Raw genomic sequence first — 10,935 nt, 5'->3', positions numbered from 1 at the left:
GTGTTGAAGTTGGTGCACCAGGCAGGCAGCCGACCTCGGCACCCACGTGCTGCAGCAGCATGGACAGCCATACTTTGGGCAACCATCATCCCCTCTGATTCAGGGGGCAGTGGGGTCGCAGGGTGCAGCCTGGACAGGCCACAGTGGCAGACACAGTTGGGCACCCAAAATGAAAGTGGTGCTCTCTGTGGGTGGGCTGGAGGACCCACAGCCTGTGTGTGGCTGGGAGATGGCCTGTGCCCTGGATAGGGATCCTTAGAGCAGGCACACCCCGACTGTTACGGCAGCGTCCAGAGTGGGTGCTGGGGCTTGTGTGTCCAGAGCAGCATCACCAGAGGCTGGGCCGACTCCAGGTGACCACTATAGCCCATCCCAGCCGTTTCTCTCCCTGTGACCACACACACACACACACACTCTCACTCCATACCCAGACCTGTCAACAGCATCACAGCACGGGAACCAGACCCAACACCAGTCAGACACCGAGGAAATGTGTGTTCCGTGGTAGAACCCCAGATGGGACCCAGAAGTGAAAGGCCTTGGTGGGCAGTGGGCCGTAGCCCTGAGCACTGCATTGGAGGTCCATACGGAGAGACCCAAGAAAGCTGCCTCCCTCCAGGACATTCTCTGCAGCCTGGAAGACCCCTCATATCATAGAGGTCAGTGCCAAGAGCCCTGCTCCACCTGGGCCTGTGAGGGGGAAGTGTCCCAAAACTGAGTGGCCGTTGATACTTCTGGCTTTCTTTCCAAGGGCCTGTCCAGAGCCAGGACACTTAGTGCCTGGCGGCCAGGCCTCCTCCTGCTAGGCACCTGATGCCAGTCAACCCTGCCAGCACCAGTCAGGCTAATGAAGCCGTTATGCCAATCAGAAGGACGAGACTCTCAGAGCCCCTGAGCAGGCTGGCTAGACCGGGTTAGGGTACAATGGGTAGAGCTGGCCCGCAAGCCTCCCTCCTCACAGACCCTTGGGACCCGATGGGAAACCATTCCAAGCATGGACTCCACCCTGGTGCCTGGGGCTTTTGCCTGGCCATCATGCCCCCCACCCACTGTGTCTCTAGGGCAGCACTTGACACACAGCCTGACTACACCTTCAGTCGGTGCCTCGGGGTGAATAAAGCTGGCCGGAAGAGAGAGCTGAGAGCAGAGGGTCAGCACCTGACACTGCCATGAAGCCTACCCTTCAGCGTCTTCAGATGCATGGATCTGCATTCTTCCCAAACGCCGACCTCTGTGGCAGTTTGCTGAGGTACAAGCCCCTTGAAGGAAGGGCCCCGGAGGACAGGACAGGGCATGGCTGGAAGTGCTCCACGTCCTCCTGTCACTGTCCCTCTGCAGAGCCTTCCTGTGGGTCCACCTCCTGTTGGAGGATGCCAGTTCTGGCTCAGGCCCAGCGTGGGTGGCTCCAGTCCCCTACTTGGCTGTAGTCCCCTGAGGCAGGTGCAGGACACAGGAAAGCAGGGAAAGCGACGAGGAGCCACTGTAGCTCTATGTGATGCTGGTGAGAGTCGGGATGGAGAGGGCACAGCCAGGTGGGCTCGGGTACGAAGCCGGGGTCAGGTGTCTCCTGAGCTGCACGGCCCACCCCTTTCTTTTGGATTCTGTGGGAGACTTTTAGAAGCACGGGGACGACAGCGCCCCCCATACAGCCTCCCTGAACTCAAGTCTGTAAAGGCCACAAGCCAAGCCTGTGACCCTGTGATCTAAGCAGCAGCAATTGGACCCCCCAAGTCTGCTGAGGGCGCTGAAGCCAGGCCACCCTGAGCTCCCCCCACAAAAGGGAAGAGCATCAAGCCCCAAGAGTTGGCAGGGTGCATAGGATTCTGGCACACATCCTGTTTTCTTGCTTGTTGCATGGTTCCTGGACGTGAGCATCCCAGGCCACCACAGCAGACCACAGCGGGGTGCTCTCTCCAGACCGAGTGGACAGGAATGCTAGGCCCCCTGTCTCCCACCGCCATCTTTGCTCAGGGCCAAGTACCCCTGGCCCTTCCACCCTTCCTGCTGCCTCCCCAGCCCGCAGCCCAGGGGCAGATGGAGGATAGTGTCAGACCCAGGGTTGCACAGGAGGGCAGGAACCAGGGAGCCGGGGGCCAGGCCAGGATGCGGCTGTGTGCTGCAGGGGGCCTCACTGCTCCTGGCAGCAGGAATCAGAGACGCTGTAACTGGATCCCGTGGGGGATCTGGCCACTGAGGGTGGAGGGCTGCGATCAGGTTGCTGCCCTGTGGTGAGTTTTCCACTGGGCCGCTTTTTCTACCTTGGGAAAGAGCTGGGCTGGACTGGGGGTCCGAGCAGGGCAGTGGGAGGCCCTGAAGCAGCCATCAGTAAGAAGAGAAGCTAAGAGGCAGGGACTCCACAAGACCCAGGGCGCAGGGCCCCGGCAGCCGTGGGTGAGGACGAGGTGGTCAGCCTTTCTCCCGTCCTGCTGGGCATGGGCTCTGGCCTTGGTGCCATCCGGGAGCCACTGAAATCCAAGCTGGGGTGAGGCAAGGCGGCTCCTGCTCCTAAGCCCTGTGTTTTTGATCCGCCCTCACCCGCCCTCGGCTGCCCGCTGGCCATGTAAGATCTGCCCGGGTGGCCAAGGCCACACGACAGAGGCAGCGCTGGAGCAGTAGCGTCCATGTCACTGGCTGGGCTTGGGAGCCAAGGGCGAGATAGACAGACCTGGGCCTCTGGGGGTCTACAGGGCCCCTGAGCAGTCAGAGAGAGCTTCCCAGGCCCCTGAAGCACCGTGGCTAGCCTCAAAGATGCCAACCAACGGCCTGCACCAGGTGCTGAAGATCCAGTTTGGCCTTGTCAATGATGCCAACCGCTACCTGACAGCAGAGAGCTTTGGCTTCAAGGTCAACGCTTCGGCGTCCAGCCTCAAGAGGAAGCAGATATGGGTGCTGGAGCCTGACCCCGGACAGGGCGCTGCTGTGCTCTTCCGCAGCAGCCACCTAGGCCGCTACCTGTCGGCAGAAGAAGATGGGCGCGTGGCTTGTGAGGCGGACCAGCCAGGCCGAGACTGCCGCTTCCTGGTCCTGCCGCAGCCTGATGGGCGCTGGGCGCTGCAGTCGGAGCCGCACGGCCGCTTCTTCGGTGGCACCGAGGACCAGCTGTCCTGCTTTGCGACAGCCGTGTCCCCGGCGGAGCTGTGGACAGTGCATCTGGCCATCCACCCGCAGGCTCACCTGCTGAGCGTGAGCCGCCGGCGCTACGTGCACCTGTGCCTGCAGGAGGACGAGATGGCAGCAGATGGTGACATGCCGTGGGGCGTGGACGCACTGCTCACCCTCATTTTCCAGAGCAGGAGGTACTGCCTCAAGTCTTATGACAGCCGATACCTTCGCAGCGATGGCCGCCTGGTCTGGGAGCCCGAAGCCCATGCCTGCTACACACTGGAGTTCAAGGCAGGCAAGCTGGCCTTCAAGGACTGTGATGGCCGCTACCTGGCACCTGTGGGGCCTGCCGGCACACTCAGGGCTGGCCGAAATACGAGGCCCGGCAAGGATGAACTCTTTGACCTGGAGCAAAGCCACCCGCAGGTGGTGCTGGTAGCGGCCAACCACCGCTACGTCTCTGTGCGGCAAGGTAGGGCAGGGCGGGCTGTGCTGTGTGTGCAGACACCTGCCATGTGTGCAGCGTGGGGTGCTTGGCCATGGACATGGGTGTTTCTGCACACAGTGTAAGCCTATGGGCCTCCCGAGGGCTGATGGCTTCAGAGGCCTCGTTATTCTCACCATCTGGAGACTATCAGCTGAATGTGGTGCCTGCTCAAGTGTGGCTGTCTGTGAGGCTCAGAGGTGTGATGTGAGGGCAGTGGGGGGTGGCAAGAGGGCTCCTCCCTTGCTGCTGTGTCACCCCACTTCCTGGTCTTTGAGGGAGATAAGGGAGGGATGAGGTTAGAGCAGGGATACCATTTCTGTATGCTTGAGCAGTGGCAACCTTGTGGGTCCCCAAGAACAAGCGACCTCACTGTTATCCTCAGTGGCAAATACAAGTGAAGGCAACCTTGCCCAGGGCCTGTGCATCTATGGGGAAGGTGCCATTTCTGCCCGTGAGGTGTGGCTTGGCTTTCTTCGTTTCCTGGCTGCTGGTCACTTGTGTGATACCTGAGCAGTCTGGGGTAAACACAGTGTGCCTCCTGCCCCATGAAGAAGCCAGGAGTGTGAGTGGCCCTCAACTACTCACATAACCCAGGTCCAGGCCAGGAGGAGCAATTGCTTCTACCTTGGCTCTGAGCCCTGCACGTGAGGGCCTGGGCGCCCTGAGCTAAGCGCTCGGAGCTCAGAAGTAGAACTGAGGCAGTGTTCCTCCTGACTCACTCAGACCCCTTCCATGCCAGCTGCCTGCCACGCTGCTGCCCACTGCTATAGGATGTGCGTGTGAGGTGTGAGCTGTCTGGTCTCCCTGGGCATCTCATGTCCAATGCAGATGTTCAGGAGCACCCATCCGGGAGGCCAGACTTCCCAGGAGGACTGCGTCTGCAGGCATGGCTGTCAGGTCAGTCTGGAGCAGTCACGGGCGCTGCTGTTCCCAGCACGTGGCCCTCATTCCCATCACACTACCTAGCTTGAGGAAGGCCCAGCTGTTCACAGTCCTTAGTCAAGCAAGCTGGCTGGGCCAGGGTGTCTGAGTGCTTCCTGGAGTGGGGTGGTGCTGGACCCTGACTAACAAACAGCGAGAGACCATAAGGAAGGCGGTAACGGTAGTGTGATCCTGCTGGCCCCACCATGGGGTTGGCAGGAGTGCAATGATGCGGTGGAGGAGTGAAAGCGACAGAAGCGGTGAAGATGGAGGAGGGATGGAGGGCTGCAGACGGTGATGGAGAGGTGATGGCGGGTGGTAGGAAGGTGGTGGTGGCTGGGGGGTTGGTGGAGATTGTGTGGAATGTGTGGCTGAGGGAACTCAGTGGTGAGGGCTTGCCTAGTGCATACAGCACTGTGAGTTCCACCCCCAGCCCTGAAGAAAAAGATAGTGGATCGGGTAGTCATGGTGCTGGCTAGGATAGTAGCTGTGTGGATTACTTCTCAGCATTTAAAAAAATTATATGAAAAGCCAGCTGCAGTGGCACACGCCTTTAATCCCAGCACACGGGAGGCAGAAGCAGGTGGATCTCTGTGAGTTTGAGGCCAGCCTGGTCTACAAAGGGAGTCCAGAACAGTCAGGGCTACACAGAGAAACCCTGTCTCGAAAAACAAACAAAAATATGTCTATGTATGAAGGAGGGGGTATGCATGTGAGTGCAGAAGCCAGAAGAGGGCGCTGGTTCCTGGAGCTCCAGTTCTTGGTGATTACAGCCACCTGACAAGGGTACTGGGAACAAAACTCAGGTCCTCTGCAAGAAGGGTAAGTGCTCTCAAACCCCGCCATATCATATGCCAGCCCACTTCCCACTGTTTTAAAAGATGTTGTCATTAGCCAGGTGCAGTGGTGCACACCTCTGATCCCAGCCCTTGCAAGGCAGAGGCAGAGGCAAGCAAATCTCTGTCTGAGGCCAGCCACAATGAATACCAGGAAGGCCAGAGCTACATAGTGAGACCCTGTCTTGACAAAAATTATTGTTGTGTATGTGTGATATGGGACATGTATGCCATGACACACTCACAGAGGTCAAAGGGCAACTCTGTGGAGCCAGTTTTTTTCCTTCCACCTTTACATGGGTCCAGGGATAAGTCTCAGATACTTTGGCTTCCACAGCAAGCACTTAATTTGCTGAGACATTCAACTGGCCTTTCAGTCTTTATTTAGTAAGTTTTTTTGAGACAGGGTGTAGCTTTGACTATCCTGGGCTCTCTTTGTAGGCTGGCCTCGAATTCACAGAGCTCCACCTGCCTCTGCCTCTCCCAGAGTGCTTGGATCACAGGCTTGTGCCACCACACCCAGCTTTTTTGTTTTGATTTTGAGACAGGGTTTCTCTGTGTAGCCTTGGGGTTCTGGACTTGCTTTGTAGACCTGGCTGGCCTCGACCTCACAGCGATCCGCCTGCCTCTGCCTCCCCAAGTGCTGGGGCCACAGGGGTTGTGCGTTGGTGGGGTGGAATGTTGCTTCATTTCTGCTTCCCCCTCTGGGTACCCAGTCTCACTGGGTTGGGCTGGAGGTAGTGAGGCTTAGCCAGGGGTGAGTGTGTGCAGGATCTTGGTCAGCGCACAAGAAACAGCCTTCTTGAGAGATTCAGTGAGTTTAATTGGGGACAAAGGCTATTTAAACCTTTGGGGAGTGGGTAGAGGCTTTGGGGGGAATGTGCATCACTGGCTGGGGCCAGGGCGCAGGGAACACCTTATTGCGTAGAGAGGAATTCCAGGAGCTTGCTGGTCATGACCTCCTAGGGAGAGGGGCCATTCAGCCTGGCCGCTGGGCTGTGGCCACCTCAAGGGCGGCAGAGGTGGGTGTGTAAGGCTGCATGCACTGAGACTCGCGGGGGGGGGGAGCAGTCCTGCTCCTGATCGGTCTCAAGACAAGATTTTTGGGGTTTGGACACACCAGGACCTCACTTGCTTTGGGCAGGCTCCCCACGCACACTGCTCACTGCTCGCTGGCCCCACATCAGAAGTGATACTAAGTTCCAGGTGGCTGGAGAGGCAATCTCAGTCTATGTGTCCTAGGACGGCTGGAGCAGACGCTATGGAGAAGCAGCCCAGATTTGTCTCCTAGCCAGGAGCTGCCTATGAGCAACCACTTTGCACTTTGACCACTGGATTTTTAAATTTTAATTTTTATGTGTATTAGTGTCAGATCCCTTGAAATTTGGGTTACAGACAGTAGTGAGCTGTCATGTGGTTGCTGGGAATTGAACCCGGGTCCTTTGGAAGAGCAGACAGTGCTCTTAACCACTGAGCCAGCTGTCACCCCTGGGCTCTCCTGCTGCCCCTCTGCACCCACCCCAGCCTGTCTCTGCCTTCACTGGCACCGCAGGGCTGGCGTGCAGCTGTGCTGTGGCCTCACTGACCAGGTTGCTCTGACCTCCGTGGCCCTCCCACTCTCAGCCATGTTCCTTAGAAGCAGGTTGAGTTAGGAAGTGTGTGGGGCGCTGCAGAGGCAGATGTGCTGAAGCGGGACACGGCGTCTCAGCAGCAGATGGAGATGCAGCTGAAGTCAGCGGATGGCACTAGTTGGCATGCCAGCTAAGATCCTCTCACCTGCTCCTGCCCTCTGTCCCTGCAAGAACCTTTGCTGAAACACCGCTTTTCTTGTACAGCATCCAAATCCACATGAGACACACTACCCAGAATCCCACTGTTGCCTGACCATGAGGCCCAGGACCTACGTGAGGTTGAGGACTACCCTTGGTCCCAGCCACCCAATTTAGTGATGAAGCTGGCACAAGTGGGAAGAGTTAAAAAAAAAAAAAAATTAAGTGTGCTGGCTGCTCTTCCAGAAGACCCAGGTTCAATTCCCAGCACCCACATGGTGGCTCTCAACCACCTGTAACTCCGGTGCCAGGGGATCTGATTCCTCTTCTGGCTTCTGAGTGCCCTGCATACAAGTGGCACATTCACACTCATACACAACAAGAAACAGATCAAATTCAAAAAAATCAAACCGGGCTGGGCATGGCGCTCGCCTGTAATCCCCGTGCAGAGGCAGGCGGCTCTCTGTGAGCTCGAGGCCAGCCTGGTCTACATACTGATTCCAGAACAGCCAGGACTAACTACAGAGAAACTCTGTCTCAGAAAGAGAAAAAACAAACTGTTATTTCTCAAAGGCCTCAAACTGTTGTGCCCTTTCCTCCGGATGCGGGATGCGCTGGCTGCTCTTCTGCAGGAAGGTGTGTGTGAGGGAGCCCGGGTACACACTTTGGGAGCTGGAGAAAGGCAGCGGATTCCAGCTTCTCCACCAGGGGCTGCTGTTTGGCTGCTCCCTCTCCCCCTGCAGGGCTGGATCAGGTGTGGCCTTCCAGCGGTCTCCCCACTCTCCCTAGGGCTCCACCTGCCTCACTGTTCACGAGTAACCAGTTGCCATGGACACTGACGCCTTGGTACAGTTGTCCCGCGTGTCCACGTTACTAGAACATCAGGCAGGCCCTCCCCTAGGACTCCCTGTGTGGGAGGTAGGCTGGTTCCCAGGATCTAGGTCACCTCAGGCGGAAGGTCGGAGGCCCCGCCTGGCAGCTTCAGGCTGAGTTATAAATAGACGCAGTTGTAAATCCTGCATGCAGAGCAGGAACAAGCGGATTACTTGCCCTCTGAAAGGTCCTGTCTCAGGGAGTGTGGCCAGAGCTGGGTTAAGAACCCACCCTTAGAGGCCGCGTGTGGGGCACACTGCCACCTGGATGGCCGGGGCAGTCTCTGCCAGATGGCTCTCGCGAGGGAGCCTCCCTCTGACAGTATGCCAAAGCGTGCTTCCCCTTCCCTCCCGGGAGAGGCCTGAGGAGCTTCGCTGTGTTCTCCCTTAGGAATCAATGTCTCAGCCAATCAGGATGAGGAACTGGACCACGAAACCTTCCTGATGCAAATTGACCAGGAAACAAAGAAGTGTACTTTCTACTCCAGCACTGGAGGCTACTGGACCTTGGTGGCTCACGGGGGCATTCAGGCCACAGCGACCCAAGTGTGAGTGCGCCCGAGAGTCTCCGTCTCTCTCATCCCCGCCGCCGCCCGCTCGGGTTCGCTTCTGGCTTTTTTGAGGCAGGCTCACGTAGCCTTGCACGGCCCGGACCAGGCTGGCCTCCCACCCAGAGATACGCCTCCGCTGGGACGAAAAGTGCGTGCAGCCACACCCAGGGCCACTATCACTCCTCTCTCCACCTCCAATAGCTCCCTGCGCGCACACAACCTCAGCCCAGTCACGGAGTGTGGAGCAGCTCCCGAGGGGACGGGTGCCCCTGAGGAGGGCAGGGGGCGCAGACTGCACCTCCCTCTGAGCCCGTGTGCCTCCCACCCTACAGCTCTGCCAACACCATGTTTGAGATGGAATGGCACGGCCGGCGGGTGGCGCTGAGAGCCAGCAATGGACGTTACGTGTGCATGAAGAAAAATGGGCAGCTGGCCGCCATCAGTGACTTTGTGGGTGAGCCTCCGGGCCCTCCGTGGGTCAGACCCCAGGGTGCCTCTTCCTTTAGTGTCTCTGGGGAAGCCCAGGCACTCCCTGAACACCTTGCGCAGTAGGGACGCCTGGGTTCCGCGGGGTTAGGCTCCTGGCCACAGCAGCCCGCCAGGCGGTGGCCGGCAGGACCCGGCTCCAGGCCCGCAGAGGACAGCGGGGCAGGAGCCGCCCACGCGCCTTCTTCTGCAGGTGGAGACGAGTTGTTCACCCTCAAGCTCATCAACCGACCCATCCTGGTGCTGCGGGGCCTGGATGGCTTCGTGTGCCACCGCCGCGGCTCCAACCAGCTGGACACCAACCGCTCCACCTACGACGTCTTCCACCTGAGCTTCAGGGACGGCGCCTACCAGATCAGAGGTGGGCCGGGCAAAGCGCAGGGAGGCCGGGGCGCGGGCGCGGGCGCGGCTGACCTCCAGCCTTGCCCCCAGGCCGCGGAGGTGGCTTCTGGTACACCGGAAGCCATGGAAGCGTGTGCAGCGACGGCGACCTGGCGGAGGACTTCCTCTTCGAGTTCCGAGAGCGCGGCCGCCTGGCCATCCGGGCCCTCAGCGGCAAGTACCTGCGCGGCGGCGCCTCGGGGCTGCTGCGCGCGGACTCGGACCTGCCGCTGGGGGAAGCGCTCTGGGAATACTGAGGACCCATTAAACCTTCGTTGCTCGGCTGCTGTGGGCCTGCACCGTCCGGCGTGCATGCTCCCGAGTCCTCTCTGCTCACCGCTAGATCTCCACCACCCCGGAAGGCCATTCTGTGCAAGGGCCATGGCTGGCTGGAGGCAGCCGTCTGTCCCTTACCCCACCAGCTGCTAGGCTTGGGTCAGAGCCTGAGGAAGGCCCCTAACCTTGGCTGTCAGGTTGAAGTCCTTTGCGGTGTCTACTGTCCCGAGCGAGTGAGACCCACAGAGATGCCTCAGCCTAGAGTCCCTCCGCCAGAGCGTGTGGGGAGGCCAGGTACAGTGGGCAGGGAAAGCAGGAGCACGTTGGGAAGGAGGTTACGGGTGGGTGCTACCCTCACTCTCAGGTCACCGGTCAGGGGATGTCCCTGTTAACTCGTGGAGCTGACCTTAGCAGCCATCATGAGTGGGACATCTCAGAATCTAGTCTGTGAAGCCAGGTAGTTCACGGCCTGCAGGATCCTGGTGTCTGGAATGTGCAGGGGGTCACACAGGTGGACAAGCTGGGGGTCCCGGCTGGGACATTGCTGGTTCTTACTCCATGCTGCTGTTTTGGGAGACTCCCCAGCTAAGACCAGCATTTCTTCAGCCCCACTAACTCTGCCAGGTATAAAGGAACACAAGAGGAAGCCCAGGTGCACGCCTGTGTGCGGTGCCCAGCAGAGCTGAGCTAGGGTAGCCTCAGCAGGGCTGTGGACATGTGCCCAGGCTCCTGAGACGGGGAGTTCAGGTAAAGGCAAGCCTTCAGTCTCTGACACGAGCCAGCACAGCCCGGAGCCCCTCCAGCCTGTTCACACACAGGCATGCACATTATACGAGGGAGGTGGCCAGAGCAGCCGGGGGCAAGCTCTGGACAGGGCTCTCAGGCCACCGGGGCCCAAGGTAAGCAGGCAACTGGGCATGAGCACCAACAAGAAGCGGCTCTTGTACAGACTCCAGGTGGAGCCCGGAGCGGGCCTGGCCCCCTCCCCACTGCCTCCATGAAGAACTGTCCTGTAGGATGGACAAACCCCTCACTAGCCCCCTGGGAGGTGAGGGTGGGGGCAGCCTCAGTCTGTGCAGACCTTTTGGCCGCAGATGGCCAGAGGAGCCCTGGTGGAGGGTCTGGGGCACTGTGAGGAATGCTCTTTTGTCAGGGGGCAGAGAAGCTGGGGAAGGCTACCTGCCAAAGGGCACAGGGAACCACAGGGCTCAGGAGAGGCCAGGCAGACGCGAGCACACACCAGCTGACACCTGG

The 10,935-nt window shown here is 59.3% G+C and overlaps 1 protein-coding gene across 2 annotated transcripts; it reads left to right on the top strand.

Annotated features, from left to right (window-relative positions):
* The first annotated feature begins 1,255 nt into the window (after positions 1-1,255).
* Fscn2 (fascin actin-bundling protein 2, retinal) lies at positions 1,256-9,689 on the top strand. 2 transcript variants are annotated; one of them, XM_021637403.2, is made up of 5 exons: positions 1,256-3,574; positions 8,379-8,535; positions 8,871-8,992; positions 9,218-9,385; positions 9,457-9,689. In XM_021637403.2, exons 1-5 carry the CDS (start codon positions 2,749-2,751, stop codon positions 9,660-9,662), a joined length of 1,479 nt encoding a protein of 492 aa, XP_021493078.1. In that variant the 5' UTR covers positions 1,256-2,748; the 3' UTR covers positions 9,663-9,689. The 2 variants fall into 2 exon arrangements, with proteins under 2 accessions (XP_021493078.1, XP_060242244.1); XM_060386261.1 differs by having other exon boundaries at positions 8,871-9,015; positions 9,178-9,385.
* Positions 9,690-10,935: the final 1,246 nt, after the last annotated feature.

The sequence above is a fragment of the Meriones unguiculatus genome, chromosome 7 (genome assembly GCF_030254825.1).
Source record: "Meriones unguiculatus strain TT.TT164.6M chromosome 7, Bangor_MerUng_6.1, whole genome shotgun sequence".
Classification (NCBI taxonomy): domain Eukaryota; kingdom Metazoa; phylum Chordata; class Mammalia; order Rodentia; family Muridae; genus Meriones; species Meriones unguiculatus.
The sequence above is the reverse complement of the archived record's forward strand: the minus strand, read 5'-3'. Positions and strand labels throughout refer to the sequence as shown.